This window comes from Haliotis cracherodii, unplaced genomic scaffold (genome assembly GCF_022045235.1).
Source record: "Haliotis cracherodii isolate W230 unplaced genomic scaffold, xgHalCrac1.p SCAF_3, whole genome shotgun sequence".
Taxonomy (NCBI): domain Eukaryota; kingdom Metazoa; phylum Mollusca; class Gastropoda; order Lepetellida; family Haliotidae; genus Haliotis; species Haliotis cracherodii.
Window position 1 is genome coordinate 50,132,169 of NW_027266286.1, and position 21,692 is coordinate 50,153,860.

Below are 21,692 nucleotides of genomic sequence, written 5' to 3' on the forward strand. Positions count from 1 at the left end.
GAACAGCTTCTTCCCAAAGCAATCCACTACAAAATGGACAAACTGACTCTCTACATAAGTCTTTTCACATAGCAGAACAACTTGGTCCATTTCCATTACTAATAAATCCAGTGAGCAGAAATACTGTGAACATTATTATGTCCCTAGCTTTCACACATGACAGAGGTGCTGCAGTAAAGTTGACTTTGCATTATGGTTCAGGTATTTTATAGTTTTTGTTACGGGGTAAATACATCAAGGCTTATTATTCAGGGGTAATTGAATGATATACTATTGAAAATAGGTAGGAACTTGCCCTGCATGGCGCTTATTTCCTTCAAATGCCTCATGTAGTCTTCCTCCAATCTTCTTACCACATTGGTTGCATTTGCCTTCTGTATAAGGTCGACCACACTGATGATAGATAATGATTGCATTATAATTATTTGTGTTAGTCAACAGTTCATTGTATTCTTGTTTGAGGAGATTCATGTCCACAATTACAAAGTATGAGACACAGGATCACATATACTAGTGACAAAAAATAAGGGAACTAATGAATTGATGTGTGTAACTTAATTTTAGGTGTGTATGTCCACAGTTTTGGGCGATACATGGCCTACCATTCCACCTGAAGAGATACCTCAAGCTGGGCCACTTTGACATGTGCTTGGTCTCTGGTGTACACTGTCCTCCTGTGAACATCCCACAGATGCTCTTTTGGGGACATGTCAGCGGGCCAGTCAACATCAACTTATCGCATGCCTGTTCACCAGTCATTTGTGATACTGCCACATACCATGACACTATTGCCCTCATACTGATGATGGTAAGAATTGTTGCCCTGGCATACTGTTTACAGCCATATTGCCAACAGTGTTATCCAGCCATCAGTGAATTGGGAGACAAAACCTTGATTAGTCTGTAAAGATGGTGAAACACCATTGGCACACAACCATCCCTGGTGTTGCCAACTACACCCAAATCTTTGGCACCTATGGTAAGCTGTTAGGGTTACAACCTTAAGAGGACATCTTGCTTTCGGGCGGGCGGGTAGCATAGAGCAAGTTTGTAATGGTAGTTATTCGCCTTCTTGTTATTTTACGGAATTCTCTAGGAATCGTTCTTTAGGCCTGCCATGCCAAGGCCTCATTGCAACGTCACCTGTTAGACATTACTTGTCCCACAGTCAAGAAATTACACTTTTTGATTCACCAAACATTTGGGCATCCTACAATTTGCCATTTTGTCAGTGAGACACTGACTTCCCCTATAGGCGCACACACTTTGCCTTCTGTGTGCATGGGCATCAAATGGGTATTTCGTGATAGCAAAGAACATGATATCAAAAAATCTTAAATGGTACACATATGCACTAAATAACACATCATATGATTATCCTTACAAAATATTTTCAAGGTCATTTGGAAACAAGGCCAATGGCGGAAACATTCATGCAAGCCTTAATTTAATTCCATTACTTAATTCTACTGGCTAGTGCAAGGATACTTCAGCTATGCCTGATCAGACCAGTCTTAATGACACTTGTCATAAGTGATGACTTAATGAGGGTTGGGTGGTCACATTGTGTGACCTGGTTAATGATGGAGCATTGTACCCCATCAGCTTGGACCATTGCTTATGATATCAAGCAGTCAACAATACTTGATCATATGAAGGCTGGTAAGATATAGCTGGCCATGGAATATTGACTGATTGCATCACCAAATAACTTTGTGACCTTTGATCTACTGTACTGATACTAAAAAAATCTATAAATAGTCTTATTGTGTGTTATTGTGTGTTAACTAGTGATTGACATGCTGTGAGACAATGTAGTTTTATGACCATAATTGTAGAACATAAATCATCAGTAAATAATGGAAGTATGTAATTGTAAATATGGTGCATTTATTACCTCAGTGATGGCGTATGGATGGCCATCAGGACAATCTGAAAGAAACCAAAGAACAAAAAGTATACAGATACTTGCCAAATTGACAAAACCTCTACAACATTTTTTTGTTGTTCACAACCAGCAATGTTCCAGTTTTATCATGGACGTCTATAAATGATGAAACTAGTGACTGATAATATTATAAGCAACACCCCACAACACAATAACATGCAACTGAGTCCCGGAGGCTGACAATCTGGATATATCTGATGTAGATAGAAATTGTAAATGCATTGTGGGACCTCCACTGACAGCTAGCGACAACTTCTTCTCTTTAAACGACCTCCCACAACACTAAGGATGTTGATAAGTCGTGAAACTCATGAGCTTTGCAGTCACTACAAACTGGTGGGGAGAGCTCTGCATGCCTGTAGCTTTCAAAGATGGTGGTTTTCAACCAGCCTGCAACTTTAGCCTTGACGATGTCTTTATCAATAGTAGGCTTGCATGAGACGAAAAGTCATTTTTTGTGTCGTCGATGTTCCTGTGCAGCTGTGAGATAATATTTCAGTGCTGAACTGGTCTGGATGGTCCACATTGCTGCCTATGGCAGAGATGGAGTATTGACTCAATCCACTATGTATTTGAGGGAGGAGAAGTCTAGTCTTCTCCACCACTGTCCAAACTTGCATTGGAGGCAGAATTAGAGAAACAACAAACCTGCATCTTCGCCAAAGGGAAAATGTGTATGCAAACATATCTCCCCAATTAAGTGGCAGGGTATCTAGATGTAGAGTCTGCGGGTCTGGTACTGGACAGACATAGATTGGAAGCTCTCTGTTAAGACATGTCGCGACAAGTCGAGATGTGATCGTCCCAAGTCATTGTTATTCACTTGAAAACTTGGGAAAGTATAGAGACCACTCCTAACAACTGGTTAGGTAGGATGGCTGACAATGAAGAGGACGTGACATCTAAAGCTATTTTTAGTGTTAACCAAATTGCAAGAATATTGGATATGATGTAAAAGAGGGTAGGTATTCAAAGGAATTATGTACTTGTATATCCTGTAAAGCTCATATCTTATTTGTGACATCCAGTTGTTACCCACTCATTGAACTTATTGGGGATTCCAGATCAGAATATACCAGTCCCCTATTCCCAAATCTTGTTATAACTAAATTGGGTGCTTGACAAAATATTGTACAAAAACGTTGCTTATATATGTTTAATATTTCTCACTGTGGTTTAAACAACATGGACTCACCCACCATTACATTTCTATGCAGACAGTAACAGTAGGTAAATTGAATCCATCTCATATGTGTCATAAAGTGTATCAGATCTATAGCCTGAGTCATTAATAATGATATATAAATTGTAAAAATATAACATAAAAGTGTTGATTGATATGTACTGAAAAATTCTACCTACAGACATTAAAATGATTTATGTTTCAATATGATCTCCTTTTACGTTGATACACTTTTGCCAAGATGTTGGAAGAATTTTATCCCAGTTTCATAGAAGACCTTCTCCTGGCTGTCCAAAAAGTCCTCCACAGATGCTATGACGTCATCATTCGAGTTCAAATAGGTTCCAGGTAGAGTCTTCTTCATGATTGAAAACAGATGGAAGTGTGATGGAGAAGGATCAGAATAATATGGTGGGTGCTTAAGGAGTTCAAAGCTACACTTGTGGATTGTAGCCAAGGCAAGGACTGATTTGTGTGATGGTGCCTTGTCCTGATGAAAAGCACACCTATTCTCAGCTTCCCATGTCACCTAGTCCTAATTTAAGCCATAATTGCATAAAAAGCTCTTGTCTGTTCTTTTGGAAGGTAGTCCAATATCATGACACAGAAGTCATAACCTTTCTGTTATAACTGTTTTGATTGTTGCTTGGACTGGTTCCCAGGTTTCATCCATAGTCAAAAAACATTGCAAGAACCTTTCTGGATCAGCTTCAAACAGAGCTTTATTCTCACAAGACATATTGTGTCTGGTGCATATTTTATCAGGTGTCAGAAGCTTTGGAACCCCAGCAAGCTGATACCTTCATTGACAAAGTTTCTGTGATAATGTAGTGTACTCTCTCCTTGGAAATGCCCACTTAACCAGCAATATGACGCTCAAGTCATAAGCATGTCAGTCATCATCATATCCTGTATTCTCTGGATATTTTCTGGTGTGACAGGCCTTCCAGGACAGGGTATTTTTTCTTCCCGTGATGCTTCATCTGTCACCTCTTAATGGTGGAATTGGAAGGGGCGTCCTTCCCTAGTGTAGTAGTCATATCTTCAAGAATGGATTTTGGGGTTAGATCCTCTTTCTGCAAATAATTCCTGCACTTTCAAGTTTGTCCATTTTTTTAAAGATTCCATACCCTTGTTTATTTTACAGACCTGTGACAGCAAAACAATTTGCTCAATTTACTCATGTTTTTGTGGATATACCTCCATGACATCATGTAATGTCCATAATGATGTTGTTTTTAAACTATTATGTGATTCCTTCGAAGTGAGGCTCAGAACTTATCAGTCACCCCTCGTAAAAATACTTACAAAAAAAGACGACTTCACTGGTATCTCCTTTCGCTTTCATGGAATTCAGCATTGCCTGCCTAATGGAATCTACATCATCCTGAGGCATTGTTGGGAGTAGCATGTCCTACAAGAGAGACTAGAGATAGATTCCAGTATCTACAAGATTAAATTGTATACTATCATTTTATTAATCTAAAAAAGATTTCTACTCACACTTTTATCAAAAGAGTATATTAATTTGTATTGATATTTTTCTAGTCATTTGACACGTATGAGATACATTTTTTCCTTCAAATGTACTCTTATTTTGTTATCTATACTCCCAAAAATTAATGATTATCTGATAACTACCGGTAAATATTCCTTTTGAATGTTAAAATCATGATGTTAATGGTCAGATTTTAAGTATTTTTAATGGTCATCTTAAAGAGGAGGGGAAAGTTATACCGGTAATACAGTATTATGAACTAACTGGCAGCCATGGAGCCAAGTAACAGATTGGGATGGTGGCAGGGGTTTATATATACAATTCCTTGTATAACAAGAAATGTGCTTGTAAAAGTAAAAGCAGCACTGCTATGTCTAAAAGGCCTGATAAATCATTACAGACCATAACACTACATATTTCCTATCTGAAATCATTTCCAGGCTTTAATGATTATCATTTCCTTTGATTTGGGGAAATAAATGCTACAAGATTAAAGTACTCCATAAATTACTTTCACTGCACCCTTGATCTTATACATAGCTCACTCACCCGCCTTTCCACAAGGATGACATATCAAGTTTCATTGAAGTTCACTAAATGCATCATAAGTCCTTTGTATAAACAAAACTTTCTTCAGACAATGGCCTTAAGGGTGACCTTGACATGACTTATCTCTGTGTCAAAAATATTTCTGTATTATTAAGGGTATATTTTAACATAATTACCAGTAGATTAGGAGAAATGTGTGTACAGCTGATTGCTATTTCCGGCCTTAGTTTTCGTGGCAAAAACACATGGTAATCTTAATCCTTGCACATAAAACAATGCCTAACATAATCAGAAATACAATTGAAATGGTAAATCAACTTGTCTAGTGATGTTTACTAGCAAATTTCACATTTTCAGTGACAAAGTTTGTTTTATATTGTTTGTTCAACTGAATCGATACGATGTATGTTTTTACTGGGCACAATACACAAAATAGCAATTATACCAAAGTGTGCAATATGAACAACTGAAAAATTGATTCATGAAAATGTAACCTTTACGTAGGCCCACCTCCTTCTTCAGAATCTTTTTCTGGTCCGCAAAATCCAGTTAATTTACAGTCTTACACAGTAATACTCAAGCATAAAAAGTTTACTCATGTTGCAAACATTATCTATGATGATCACCATTTATATTTGTGGTGACCCTATTACAAACATAACCAGATATATACAAAATGTCAACACCAGAGAACAAACATTCTTGATTATGAAAAGAAACAGATTCCATTGAGTGATGCCCTATGTTGATAAATGCCATGGTTGCTACTTTGATTTTTCTAAATGAAAACCCTACTTTACTGAACAGATGGAGCTTATGAACATCAAACACTTGAATCAATATTTCAAACTGCTTCTGAGTTGAAGATGTAGGCCTAATATAGGGTCTTAAATGTGCTGCTGCGTATATGCATAAGCCATTTTAAATTTTCGCTGACTGATAATTCTACGAACAAAAGATATGTATAACATTTGTCAGTATTGTGTTGATATAGAACAGTGCAACAGACAAAGCTCACCAATTTTAAGGTGAGCTAAATATACCAAGATAGGCATTTCAATAACTATTTAAAATGATTGATATTTTTACATACTAATCATATATTTATCGATTACTCTTTTCTGAAAAATCCTCGGCTTGTTTTTAACACTGCAAGCTTCAAGTGCCAACATATACATTTTGACTAACCCTCATGTCCTCTGGATGCAGTATGAGGTCAGCGAGAGGTTTAAGGAAGCCTGGCATGTTGTTGAAGTGTGTTAGGACGAGGTATGTGTGCAGCAGCAGACAAGCCAGACTCTGGTCTCGGACACTCTGTCCTTCTGTGATGTTAAGGGGAGAGCCAGGCCTACCAAACTCATTCTGGAGCAGACTCTGGGCAAGCTCCTAAGAGGTATGGGAAAAAATCACACTATAGACTTAAAAATTGGAATGGTGACAATGACAAGATATTGAACAGATATCAAGAAAATTACAGCTGTTCTGTAGCTCTCCAATCTCATTAAAATCAAATCTAAGTTCTCGCTGCCGCTAAACTAAGATCTGAGGACATCCCATCAGGGTCACGTCAGGACAACCTTTCGTGAACTTTGACCGACCACTGAAATGACTAACAAGAAGTCGACATCAGCCAATTAGAAAGCGGCTTTCTCGAGCTTTATGGCACTCGTTTCAACCTGGGAACTTCCATTTCAGACTACACTTGAAAAATATGTTGACATGGTTCTCGATTAAAATTTTGAAACCTGACGAACGAACATTCCGGAATGTCTAATATATGGTTGCCATTGTATGGCAGTGCTTCCCATGTACTGTGCAACGTACACCTCCTCAGTTCAAATGTTTATCCCACTAAAGCGAGAGACAGATGATACTTTTGACGGAATCAGTCGTACGGGCCATAACTGTCGTTCAGAATACCCCGTGTAAACCTTTTCGAGGTTGCATGATTAGAAAACGCATTCTGACAGTCACTTTCATGATCTGGTAAGCGACACTTTGATTGGTCGGATAAAAGGTCGTTCTGACGTGACCCATAATGGGATGTCCTCAGACTTTTGTTAAGCGATTGCGAGAACTAAGATCTGATTTTAATGAGATTGGTAGCTCTCGTGTGTTTCATGCTGGCACCATAATTTGGAACACTGAATTGTCAGTAATAGTGTAAACTCAGTCAGTCAGTTCCAGTTAAATCGGTGCACAGTGAGCTACATGTTAGTAAGTTAATAGTTTATGTCGCAACAGTAATTTTTCCTTTGTACAAAATTTAAAGAGTGAGCATACAGCATGGCTGGAGATGGTTTACATAAATACTTACAATGATCTAATTCCATTATTGTAGTGGATAATTTAGATAAAATGAGTGTGCAGTCTCCATTTGTAGAAGTCAGAAGCACATATTGAACTAAAGAATATCTTATAGGCTATATCAATAATGTACTTGTTCAAAGCAGGAAAACACCAGCAAGAAATAAAATTCATTTGCCACATCTACTCCTGCATGTTAATATAAGCGACAAAAGCCTTTTCATAATCATAAGAAATCTCTGCTAGGCACAGAGTCCATTTTAGGATTGCTACTGCCATATCATAAGCATGTGTTTATGAATTACTATAAAATAGTGATGATGCGAGGTGATTGCAAAAAGGAATTTTCTAACAGTAACAAAACATAACATAAGATATTGTTGTTGAGAAGAGATGAAATACCCAAATATTTCAAAACATGTATAATGAAAAAAGGGCTAATGGGTCATAGGTAGGATGAGATGGTAATATTACTGTTAATCTTCTAGTGCCTCACAGGCAGCTTAGCTTGTCAGCGGAGAATGAAAATCGAGTGCACATCAATCCATTGTCTAGGGTAATAATTATACATATGTATAATTAATGCCGTCTAAGCACATTTGAGCAGGTATATATTGGAAAGTGCACTATACAAAGTCATAATATAATTTACTTAATAGCTTGATGCAAATCGGCAAACAATAAAGTAACAGTCACATAGTTACTGGTCTCATTCCATGTATGATGTATGACATTATGTGACACATATTCCACTGATAACAGCTAAGATACATATATTATAGTTGGTATGTGTCATAATAAAAATAATTTGTGACATAAACATGTACAATCCATACATGTGAGGTTGGGTATGAACTTACTTTTTGCTTAACTTTCTTTGTTTTCTCAACAAATTGTGTGACCATTAGAAGAGATGTTTTCTGAAAAGGAAAACAAGGATAAATGTCAATGTATCACTAGTGAACAAAACTCTTTGAACAGTCCTAAGAATAAGTTATATACATGTTCAAGCATCAATGGCATCATTTATCTAAACCCAATTTTTTTCAGTTTTCAAAAGAAATATATAGTCATGAATGAAACTTGTGTTCACTACAAATAATGAAAAATGTATACCTGTTTAAGTGCTTTCAAAATGCCTCTCAAAGAAGTTAACTGTTCAAAGTACAATAGTTACAAATCTGTGACGTACCAAGATCTGTCGATCCCTTTCAGTTTGTGGTTTGATATTGGACATGGTCACTTCTCTGTGTACAGCTAGGAGAAACAGCATCTCATTTTTCTGAAATTAATTAACAATAATTATTATAACTATATGCAAATACACATATTACATCAACACATTGTGGGGAGTAGTGGTAAAACATGTTTAAAAATAAAGTGTGTACCACTAATCAATGTATCCTGGCAGTGGCCATGTATCACTGATTGTAATGCTGATCCAAACATATCAATCTGGAATTACACTTTTCACTAAATATATTCACATTTAATTGACAAATTTATCTTGATATTGATTATTTATGTTTTACATTTCTAGCTTGAGCTAACACATTCATCACTGGATGCTCTTACCTTGACCAATGGTTTCAGGTGCTTGATGTCTTCACCCAGGAGAGTCTTAGCCAAAGTTTCTCTTACTTCCTGGTACTCAAAGCAGACAACATATCGATCTGGGCACTCACTGACCTAATGAAAAGAATTCTGAGATTAGAATACAAGCACTTTGTGCCAAAAAGTTTTAAGTCTGCTGTCTCGAACATGTCACTTCATATCATTTCAGTACATGTTAATTGGTGGACTCTCATTTTGCAAAGCTTACGGGAACAAAAGAAAATTGACTTATGTTTCAAGTATGTAATTATTAGAAAATAAGTGGTCTTAATATTTTGCAAAAATGATGATTTCCTGTCGGAAAAACAAGCAAATGATCATTGGTGGGTACACGTTTCAGGTTCATCTGTCCATTGGTTTCATCAGTCCCTATTTTGACTAGTACCATATGTCCCTGTGTTTTATCAGGTGAACAATTGACTAGCCTTTGCATGTGTTTGTGACAGGTGCCACTGGTGGGGCAGGATACACCATCTTTTCACAAACGCCAGGTGTCATCACTATATGATAGTGATTCATAAACATATTCTTATGATATACATGTAGTCGGAATCTAACATCTGACTTTTAGCAGAGATTTCTCAGGTTTTGTTGCTATATTTTCAGAAGGAAAGCCAAAGGCTAGCAGTCTGCTATTCTAGCTACTCTTCCAAAGCCTCAGTCAAACAACATTTCTTCTACTAATACTAAATAAACAGAAAATAATGCATAAATACAAGTTGGGACAGACAACTTAAGTAGTCACCTGATTTGTAACATCCAGTGCCAGCCATGGCACCTTGCCAGTTTCACAGATAGCATGGTAGCTGTCAGTCCCAAACTCCCGACATATCTGCTTCACCAAGAACTTCCTGAACAAAATACAATCATTTGAACTATTACATCACACTAACTCACCTGGATATATTGACAACATTTCAACATGTGTAAAATGTATTTTGCTGCATTCATATTGAAGGATTCTTGAAAGATGTGAAAAAAGTATATATTAAACAGTATTATAGTGTGTACTGTACCATACCATATGCACAAGTATAATGCACACTTTTGTCCTTGTGATACAGCTGTGAAAAGGTTAAGAAATATTGCCACATGTGTATATAATGTTTTACACTCTCACAATCTTGCAGCTTCACTTCTTGTCTTCAGAAACATCTGCAACTGTATGTGTTAAGATACTAATAAAATTACCAAATATTGGTATGACAATATCCAAATCATATGGATATTGAATGCAAAAGCCCTACATAAACAATTTAATTACTCTGACCTAGTGACACTGACTATGACCTTCACCTTACTTATTAGAAAGTACAAAGTATAAGGATCATTCACAGCATTTAAAAAAGTAACTGATCATCAATGATACAATTATTTGACAGGCATTCTATCGATATCTGATTTTGTAGGACTTGTAATAACACAGTTTCACATCTGCCTGATTAACTGACTGAATGGTGTAATTGAACATTGACCAATCTGGACCAAAACCTTTACATAACAGTTTCAGTCAAGTTTGGTTCAAAATGTTTTAGAGGAAGTGTAAATTAGAGGAGTTGTTCACAGATCCCAGACACTGTGAGGGCATCGGTGATCAAAGAGCAAAGGTCAAATCAAGGTCAATATTCACAATATAACAAAATTGTAAAATATATGTTGATATTTTGGTCAACTGTACAAACTACACATATACCAAATTTCAAAATATTTTGAAACAAAAAATGACTGTGTATTTACCAGAGATGGATTTTTCATCATGGCTGCCATAATGGCCATATTGAAAATCAGATTCGAACCTTTCAGACTATTTTCTAGATTGATGACTGAAATTGTTTTATCTACTTAATTTATTTTATTCAAATTTTCCTTCAATTTTGTGTACATCTTGGCAAAATTGTGTGTGAGCTGATTGGGATACATTGCGATAATTACACTTATTTACACAAACCAATTCAAAGCAAACCTTAGTTGCCTGAGAATGAATACATACCAGCATATATCATAACTTACATAATTTGAAGTATAATCTGTCCTAGTTATATGATTTTAATGTTATCCAATCACATGTAAAAAAACATTCATAGGGGTATATGAGAAGCATTTCAACCATGAAATACTTCTTTTCTATAAACCCCAAAAGTTATGAGCATAGTTGAGCATTAAAAATCAACAATATGGATGCCATATGAAGTTGAAAAATATAAGTTCTCATCCATACTATTGATTGTTATTACCGGTATATTTCATATCTCTCAGTTGAAAATTTGATTCAGTTCTATAGGTAATTTATTGTCATTACATTATATTATTCCAAAGCACAGAAAATTTCTTACTTTGGCCATTCAGCATTTTTAACTGTTACGATGCCTTCAGTGTGATTCAAGAGTTCTCTGAAATAGTCAGTTGACATTTTCTCGGTCCCAGCAATAAACACACCATGCAGGTATTTGGCTGTTACTGAAAGACCATATCTACACATAGCAATGGTGTACATCTTTCTCAAGTCCAAATCCATATATAAGATAAATCGTCGCCCATCTGACAGTTTGTGGCCTGTAGCTTGCATTTCTTCTGATGAGGTCCTTGACTGAGATCCATGCTCATGATATAAGTCCTGTAATGAATCAAAAGACAGACGTACATTGAATTCCTTCTTTACAAAATCACATCTTGATTTCATTACAACATGATTACTTTCTTATTCTTTGACTTAAATAATCAACCAAAGGACAGATCATATATTACTTATTTATCACTTAATTCATTTCAATTAATTTCTCACCCTAAAATGCATTTGAGCCAATTTAAGAGCATAACAGTACATTTTGAGCAGAAATTTCTTAACAGTGGCCACACATAACTTTTTCAATATAGCTGCCGGTTCATTATATTTTGTAAAAATGAAAAGTAGGAAGAGGCATAAAAAGCTTTAGCTCCATTAGACAAGTGGTTCTTGAAAAGAGGATGTTTACAGTGTGAGGAAATGCATTTTGAGAGAAATTAGTAGCACTGTCAAAGTGTAAAGGTCAAATTAAGGTCCACACTTAATATGCATCATAAAAAACAGAACATATGTCTTGAGTATGCATTACTATAGATATATGAAATTTCATTATGTTTTGAATCAAAATGGCTGAGTAAAAGTCATAAGCAGTATCAGCTTTCAAGTTGTGCTCCAGAAATGGCACCTAACCCACCCTTTTGAGACTAAGTCCAATTTGTTTCCATGGAAATCAAGAAAAATAAAAATGCCAAAAATCCCTAAATAGCAAAATGTACCACTTCAGGATCTGTTTGATATACCTTCCAAGTTTTGCTGAAAGATATTGAACGTTTTTTTAGTTGTGCTCCAGAAATGAAATCCACACCACCTTCAAAGACTAAGTCCAAACTGTTCCAAGAAAATATTTAGAAAAATAAAAATGCCAAACATCAATAAATAGCAAAAGACACCACTTCAGGACCTGCCAATTTTGGTTGAAAAATATTAAACGGTTTTCAATTTATACTCTAGAAACGAAAAAGTTATGGATGGAAGGACGGGTGGACGGACAAGGTGTTGACTATATCCCCACGTATTTATATGCCTGGCGGATAAAATTAGTATTCTGTAACCAGTCCATTAACAAATATTTCCACCAAGAAACTAACATGTTAACCTGCAATTCCTTTGTTAACAAGAAAAGAATGTTTGTGTCACTTGTGAAAATAGAAATACATACATGTATAGTACATCCCATCACATGTTCTGTCTTCAATTTTTAGCTTATACTCCATGTACTATATTTGAGGCCTATATATAATGTAGAGTAAGTTTGTTATTATTTACATGACCTCACATAGCTAATCATACATCCCTAGTCACCAACATGTCCGTGATGAAAGAATGCTTAACTGTATCAAATGTGCTAGTCATACATTAACATATTTGGTTTGATCATGACCTTACTAGTCAGCTCTCAACATTATGGGAGGCCAGACTGGAATAGAACAGACAACAATAAGAGAAAAGACACCACCATGTCATGTCATATGCTGATTTGTACCATCCAGGCTCCCTTAAGCCAAATTTGAGCATTCTGTCAAAGATTACCTCAAAGCAGTGTATAACAAGAAGGCTGAACTGTACAATCTCCTCTAATGTCTCCATGGACATCTCTTCATTTCCTTGTTGACATATGGCTTTGGCATCATGAAAGAAGTTCTGGAGATAGTTGTGTACCATCACCTCACTGAAGACAAAGACAATAAGCATTGCTTTAAATCTGCTCCTGGATGACAAAGGCTGGTAACTGTTTCATCCTTGTCATATTCCAAACATCAATACCAGAGAACAATCATTCTCATCTATCTGCCAAAACTGATTCCATAGGCATAAAAGTCAAACAGTGATAAAAGTTACATGAATGATCCACTGAAATCAGTGATGACATAAGGAGTTTGTGAAAAGGGTAAGCAAGTCCTGCTTTATAGGTAGCACCCGCCACTCACAAAACTTTCATAAATATGAAAGAGTTTGTTTGTTGCCTAATGCCGGGGCAAGCAATACGATGCCATCCTGTAAACAATTGAGTCTGGCCCAGATAATCCAGTGATCAGTATTATAAGCAATGATCCCGTCATTGGGGTACGACGCCACATTGTCAACCAAGTCACGAAGCATGACCACCCTAACAAATAAAGTAAGTGCCAGTGAGTGTGAAAACTCCCTGCAAGGGTCATACTGTGGGATAGCATCATGCATCATGTTGACAAGCAACGTGTCATATTTAGTAAAGTCTACCATAAATTTCTTGAATTAGTTTACCAGGCATTTGATGATGAAACCTTAATTGAAAACTTTAGCAGTGTAAGCAAAATGTGTCTTTAGCATGAAATTTGAATATCATGTACATGCTCTTAAATACCCAAGCGACTGGGAAATGTAGATGCCACAAGATGGACCTGGTAGTACATTGCTCAACATGAAAGGGAAATTTCACAATGGGAAAATCAAAATCATCCCTCTTATCATACAGCTTGGAGAAGATGGTTGCCATCATCATTATTTTCTATGCCTAGATCAAGATATGACATTCTCAGTTGTTTCTATGATTTCCAACTCTGTTGAATAGATGAGATGAAGATACTAATTTGAAAAAATGGTAATTTATTTAGGTGATCTGATAACCCTACCTTTTGTGTATCAGAAGTTTTAGAAGAAAGGATCTGACCACAGGTGTGGGATCAATCATGTCTTCAAATACAGACATCTCTTTAGTGTGCAACCTTCCAGTCTGACCATATCTGCGAGTGATGTAGCTGAAGATCCTCTCTATGACAGCACTCTCTGGAGGCTCTGTTCCACCAAAACACAGCTTGGACACCACAGACATGAGGAAGCTGTTGCAGCACTTCAGGTACTCTTGATATTCTTTGAACATTTCCCTGCAAAATAGCAATGTAGTGATACAATTTATACATTACATGTACCTTGAACCCACATTTCATTTTATGTACACTTGAAATTGACAGAATTTTTTTTTTTTTAATTTGATGCTATACTGAACAATTTCCTTTTTTTCTCTCGTAAAGCTTGAGTATATTGAGGACATTAAATAGTCAACCTTGCTAGTGCAACACAATACAGAACATTGTGAAATGAACTATTTTGAAATATTTGTATAATCCTTAAAAGCTTAGAAAATAATATGTATAAATGTTGTCTTACATTATATTACCTATAACAACGTTCATTTTAATGTAATTAGATAACCCTTTGATGAGAAAAACTATAAAAAGAGAAACATATATATCCTTGTTCAGGGCTGTATATTTACTTTTACCCTCATCAGCATGTACAAGAAACGTACACGCTAGTTTAAGGACTTTATTAAATACATGTAGTCAAGGCACTGTACCATGCATTGTAAAGTTCAACACACGACAGAGCTTGTCACACATACATCATGATCATCACTGCATTTCACAGGCATCATGCAACTGCAGCTTACACTGTATAAATACAGACTACAAAGATTACTGGTTTATTTTCCACAAAAGAATGTCTTGTCTAAGTCTAAAGGAGGGATGTGTTTTAAGATATTTAACATACATGCAATTTAGCAATTTTCATTCACAAACCGACAGTTTCTTGTATGGTCTCCTTAACATAATATGTCATTATAACTTTGGCATTTGAATTATCAGGAAAAGTCACTTACACCTGTTGTGAAGGTCCACTGCCTGGCGTGAAGGTTTCCAGGAAAGCATTATGACATTTAGGACACCTCAGATCTCTTGTAATTTGGGTTTCATTGTAGCATCGGAGGCAGATGTTGTCCTTGCAGGGAAGCTCTACTGGTGGTGCTTCAAACTCTGTTTCACAATGACTGCAAGAACCTATTTTTCTGAAAACATTAATTAACTGAATGTGTAAACACTTTCTGAAAATTGTGTAACACTTTATTACCTTAAAGGAATAAAGATGTTAAATTTCTCTACCCGACTTGAAAAATGTTTTAACAAGACATTCTTTCAGATTTGAATTGATCTCAATTTTTCAATCATGTCTGATTTTGTGGTCAAAATTGTTTAAGAACCTACACGTTTTATGACAAGGATTGCTAAAGCTGGGCCTTATGAAAGCATCAGTGGAATGTAGACAAAATAACGTAGCTAGAAAATATAATAAAATATTAATTTTATTTTAAAAAGTTCTTCTTCAAAATGCAATAAAAGCATTGATGACTTTAAAGTACTTACCCAGATAGTTTTTTGACAACATTTTTGTTAACACTTCTCAGGAACAGCTCAATCTTTTTTAGTGATTCAATTTTCTTGAAGTCAGTATTTTCAGTGAGCATCTGAAATGAACAATGTTATCACAGTTTAGTCTGAAAACAGGTAGACTAATTACCTGGGAGAAAATCTTCAATTTTGTTAATTGCATCCTTTTTGTTTACTGTTTCAAAGACTGTTTTCAAGACACAGGGCTGCGTAAATTTGTTAACAGTTGGTAGATGGTCCCCCTGATAGGAGGAAGGATCATTGTTTGTTTTGTGAAAAACTTTCTATAACTGTAACTGAAATGCTTAATGAGAGAATTTAAATAAATCTCATGCTCATATGAAGTGAGGGACATGTCTTACTGTCCAGAGGGGCATGCATCGCGTTTCCAGGTGAACTTTCTTGTTGCTTGAGAAACTCTCCAAAAACATTTTGATGGCCATTACCCGCATCCATCCACATCTGAAACAACACAATGTTGCACTAAAGAATTGTATTCCAAGTAGATAAATGTACCATTGAGCGATCTAAAAGCAATATGGCAGAAGACCTTCAGACATACTGCTACAAGATTTTTTCATATTAAATGGCTGTGTATTAATCCCTGAGTAGTAGAAAATAAAAATTGTACATAATTTGTTTGTTTTTTCTCTTACAAAAAAAGCCAAACAAAAAGTATATTTTAATGTTATGATCACATCTTAGTGGTATTATCGTGCTAGATATCCCCCCTAAAGGAAACAAACACATTTTTCAGTTATAGGTAAAATAAATATAACTCAAATTTATGTTATTGCTTTTTATAGTATAAAGAAGATAGGGTACAGGTGTGAACATTGTGCAGATCACATTTTACAGATGACACACCTTTAACTAAAAAGGCTGTCTCATAAAACTTTCTGACTTCCAAACCAAACAGCATTACAAAGTTAAATAATTTTTAAACACATCCAAAATAAGGACCAATGATGAAACCTAAACATAGCTATGGCAGTGAACATAGTGCTATTGCAGTAATCTAAAAGAAATATATCCATTTTGGCAATAATACCTGACTTGATCCATTGCTCTGAGACACACATTGCCATGTGCAAGCTCTGTGTTAGTAGTGTTGAGGATTCTCGCTATCACAGGCAGATATGTTTTGACACGATCCATCCAGGCAGCTCGACCTGCATCAGTGTTTAGTTCCTCCTTCTTTGGTTCAAGCTGCTCCATGAGAAGGACAATACTCAGAACATCCAAAGTCTGAAGAACAGAAAAAATGACATTACCAATAACAATGTCTACAAGCAGCATGAGACAAGGGAGCCTTAAATGACCAAACTGACAATGTAGCTGCCAATATTGTTCAGTGAATAGGACAACAATGACGATACCCGGGTCCAAGGATCATGCTTTGGGACTGGTGCATGTGTATGTGGTGTTGGGGGATTGGGGGTAGGAGTGGGGCCGAGACTGTATTATATTTTGCTGACGCCCCCCATTTTACGTAACAACTTTTCACACCCCTCCACCTGTACAATTTTATATGACAGCAGTGACAGCAATCAAATTCTGACAAAACCTTACAGTATCATCATTTACATGGTGACATCAACCATTAGGAAATTTAAAGACTTGAAATACATGAATTGTGATGTCATCTTCTCAGATTCACCAAGGTGTCACACATCTCCTTAGCCATCTATTTGGAGATGCATAGTGCATCATTCCCTTTGCCAACAATGTGTACGAAACAAAATATCTTTTCCCATATGCACTTAACTTCTTACATTATGTACAACTTCATGGACAAGGCAGGATAAAGGAACCACTCTGAATACCACTTTTGTCCAAAATATGAGAAAAGACAAGCATAGGTCCTGAGCAACCTGTGGTGGTCATAAGAAGACCAAATGGACTGATTGGTCAAGCTTAGTGACTGGTCGGTTGCATGTCATCATGACCCAACAGTGTGGATTGTTGCTCACAATATCAATCACTGGATCGTCTAGCCTAAACTCTATTATTTATATGCCATTGCCATATTATAGCTGTAATATTGCTTAATGTGATGATAAAAGAACCACTTTTGAATTAACAACATGATTGATTCAGGAAGCAGGTCAAAATTTAATTATATCCCTTGTAACTGTAACCTTTTGTGTGATTAATCTCATTGGTGTGATCAAAATTGACAAACCAACCTTATCAAATAATGTCCTAATGACATCTACTGACTCTAGCTTGAAGAACTTCATCCCAGTATTCTTGTTGGCCTACATCTACAGCCAAGAACCAGATTAAAAGACCACTGTTGCCCATGGATTAATATCACCTGCAGACTAAGTAAGCAGTTTTAAACCAAGGGCTAAGAAAAGGAGGGAATAACAACAGAGATGCCAAACTGGTTTGGGCTACACATTGATCCCACTTGAATCTTCATAGATCAGGAATACCAGCTGAATGCCAAGATTCAGTTAAATTCAACCAGCAGAACTTCACAGAAACATCACAGAAATACATGTGTACAGTTTGAGTGGTAAATTTAAGTGAAGAGAAACCTTTTCAGACCATGAATGCTTATAAATAAGTTCATTATTAAGCTATGTGCATGTTATTGTCTTGATGCTATCAATTTTCTCTGCAAGGAATGTATTTATTATGACATTTGCCCCTCATTAACTTTATACATGATAGATAGTTATACATACTAAACTGATTTTACAAAAACCCTTGGTGTTGTTATTATAATTTTGCAATGTTTCAAAGGTAGGTTTTCATGAATTTATTGCCTTCCATTTGTGTTACAGAGATGCACATGCAAAAATGAATAACTCAACAGAACTGACATTTTGACTCAGGTTAAGCTCTTCAAAATGAATAACTCTATTGTACTGGCATTTGAAGTAAGTACTGTCATCAAAATTGAAAATGATGTATGTCTATGAGTTATAAACCTTTTCAGTTTTTCACACAAAACGCAAATACAAGTTGACTATCTGTTTTAGCATTTACAGCTCCTTAAACATTCTGGTGTAGAATTGGTGTCCAGAAATCTATGCCTGTCGAAAGAAGTGACCAACTGGATTGGCTAGTCAGTGACTTGATTGATTGTATGTTAATGCATGTATCCAAACAGCATGGTACATTGCTCATAATATCAATATAACTTGTGTATATGGTCCAGACATATTTATTTACAGCCCACCATGATATATAGCAGGAATAAAAAGCATTAAACAATCAACAAATAAACTCCTACCATCTCGTTGTCTGTGAGCAGTGGGTTTCCTCCTACTCTCTCCTTCAAGTCAGTGACAGCTGTCACAACTTCCGGCCAGATCTGGACCACCTCCAGGAAGAGCTGAAGCCTCTCTTTGGCAGCGGAGTGGATAACGTGGATGTAGATAATAGCCTGTATCACACCTAGGTTGCACAAGTCTCTGTCTGTCTGCCTTGCTGCATTCTCTAGGGCACTACAGAGTATCTAGGAATAATAAATATGCTTGAATAATACATGCATAGACCAACACCCATGAAACTGAAGCTCAACTGGTAATATCATTTTACATTCAATGCCAACAATTTTAAAAGCTTCAAAACTGTTATTAGCTTCATTTTTACATGTGTAAATGTTGATTTAGGTTCTCTGCAATACATTTTGAAGTTATTGGATTCTCACAAAAGGGAAAAGCACCAGACACGATAACGTGATGATTAAAGATTTTGTCCTAATATGAACCAAATTTGTGGTTTGATGATATAGCATTCTACAATGAATTTAGACAATTTTAGATTCTGATTGGTCAATTAGAGGTTTCAAATCACATTTACCATCTCTAGTTGAAACAGCTGATTTGATGTCTGTATCACTTCAATAGCTAATAGACATGTGTTTATAGAAAAAAACTTCTTTCTCAATCATTGTCAGTTTGAAATAATTGGACAGACAGTTGCGGTTACCAGAATATTCAAATTATATTCTGGCAATGGATGTTGGACAGAATATACGATAGAATTTGACTGAAATTTTTTTTCAAGTTTGGGAACAAAAAAGATCTTCGAATTGGGCGCTTTACTATATCCAACTGTGATCTGACATATTTCATGTCACAATAAGCTGTGTGTACAATTTTAAATTTGTGCAGTTATATCTACAGGTTAAATAGCTTTTACATTGCAAACACAGAATATTTATCTCATAATTAATAGAGGCCAGTTTATCAGGAAACAGGTATGGCAGAAAATAAACAATGATGCTAATGAACACAATGAACATCCCTACCTCCGACACATCCATTCTCCCAGAGTAGATTGTATGTACAAAATCTCCGAGATAAGCTTTGAACACAGAAGTTTTGTCCTCTTCTCCAATAACTGATGACAGCACTTCCCCAAAAGCAGTTTTGCTTATGATGTCATCTACGCAGATCAATATCTCAGTTGAATCTAAAATAACAAGAGAAATTAGAATTATTTCAACTTACATGTTTCTGCAAAATTTGTCATACATGTGGAAAAGGGTCATGTACGACACATATGTTTAAGCTATCTCTTTGAAGCATATCCATTAGTCTAGGCAAACATTTCACTAAAGGACATGTCTGTCACCTACTTTGAGTTAAGTGCAAATCAGGCTACCATGAAAAATGTAAATTAAGTCACGTAAAAATATGACCAATATTACTTTCCCGAAACGAAAGATTGATCTACCTTCATCCATTGATCTCCCTGTATCCTCTGTCTCTGCAATGGCATTTCTTATGTCTTGAAAGAGAAGCCAGAAAAATGGCATCTGCACAGTGAAAACCTGTTTGCTGACTCCTAAATGATGGGGCACAACCTCACCCTGGTGGTGTTGGTTCTCTGGGGCAATGATGTCTTTACACTGGTAATGACATACTTTGGTATTGTCAAGCAAAGCAAGCCAAAGTCTTTTCTTCCATGGAGCTACCTCTGATACACACAAGTCAAGGTTTCTATTGGTGTCCAGGAATGCCACAACTCCCGCCAAAATTGGTATGATCTGATTTTCCAGGTACTGCATTGCAGCACGTCTGATAACAGAAAAAGTCAAAGCACTCACTTAGAATTGTTTAAATTAACAAAACAGAACAAGAGGACAAAGTCATCAATATCCCCCGCAATAGCATATACTTGTAAATACTTCATCTAGTCATATAATGTATATATACTTATACATATAATCATATATATATATATATATTGTCTCCATGGAAACTCAAAAATAATTTTTTTCCAAAGTCCCAAACTATCAAAAGGCACCAGTTCACCGCTAGACCTATGTGTATGCCAAGTTTGGTGAAGAAATATTGTACAGTTTTCAAGATCTGCTCTGGAAACAACATCTTGTTAGGATGAACAGACAGACTGATGGTGTCAAATCTAAAAATGTGTTGTGTCTCTAACCAAATTTCAGTACATTTTGAAGTAATGGGCACTGTACCCCCCTGGATATGTAACATTGTAAAATTTAAGAGATGACATATTCCCCCGTTCTGGTTCAATTCGGAAATAGAGTTTGGCTAATTATATCCCACTTTTGGTTCATTGCCATGGGATACCTTCAGTTCCCTGAAGGAAAAAATCGTGCTGTTTCAGTATTTTTCAAAATCCTAAATCATCAAATGGCACCAGTTCACCAACAGACTGATCTGTATAGTAAGTTTCATCCAGAAATACTCAACGGTTTGGAGTTCTGCACCAGAAATGAGCACTTCCCTCATTTTCAGTTAAGTCAACTTATCATCATGAAAACATAAACAAATATAACAAATTAAAATCCAAAATCATCAAGAGGCACCAGTTTCTGAGGAGGT

At 36.1% G+C, this 21,692-nt stretch overlaps 1 protein-coding gene across 1 annotated transcript in view; it reads right to left on the reverse strand.

The window, feature by feature from the left end:
* Positions 1 to 21,692, reverse strand: part of LOC139473601 (E3 ubiquitin-protein ligase rnf213-alpha-like) — a 208,576-nt gene that overhangs the window by 17,094 nt on the left and 169,790 nt on the right. Inside the window, exons 61-78 of the mRNA XM_071256274.1 lie at positions 20,566 to 20,909; positions 20,138 to 20,301; positions 19,115 to 19,339; positions 16,919 to 17,115; positions 16,230 to 16,329; positions 15,844 to 15,944; positions 15,303 to 15,488; positions 14,275 to 14,526; positions 13,193 to 13,331; positions 11,433 to 11,713; positions 9,845 to 9,950; positions 9,061 to 9,174; positions 8,678 to 8,767; positions 8,346 to 8,405; positions 6,367 to 6,564; positions 4,440 to 4,545; positions 1,898 to 1,932; positions 296 to 393 (exon numbers count right to left, since the gene is read on the reverse strand). Coding sequence (XP_071112375.1) covers positions 296 to 393; positions 1,898 to 1,932; positions 4,440 to 4,545; positions 6,367 to 6,564; positions 8,346 to 8,405; positions 8,678 to 8,767; positions 9,061 to 9,174; positions 9,845 to 9,950; positions 11,433 to 11,713; positions 13,193 to 13,331; positions 14,275 to 14,526; positions 15,303 to 15,488; positions 15,844 to 15,944; positions 16,230 to 16,329; positions 16,919 to 17,115; positions 19,115 to 19,339; positions 20,138 to 20,301; positions 20,566 to 20,909 — 2,796 coding nt within the window. The remainder of the gene's footprint in view (positions 1 to 295; positions 394 to 1,897; positions 1,933 to 4,439; positions 4,546 to 6,366; positions 6,565 to 8,345; positions 8,406 to 8,677; positions 8,768 to 9,060; positions 9,175 to 9,844; positions 9,951 to 11,432; positions 11,714 to 13,192; positions 13,332 to 14,274; positions 14,527 to 15,302; positions 15,489 to 15,843; positions 15,945 to 16,229; positions 16,330 to 16,918; positions 17,116 to 19,114; positions 19,340 to 20,137; positions 20,302 to 20,565; positions 20,910 to 21,692) is intronic.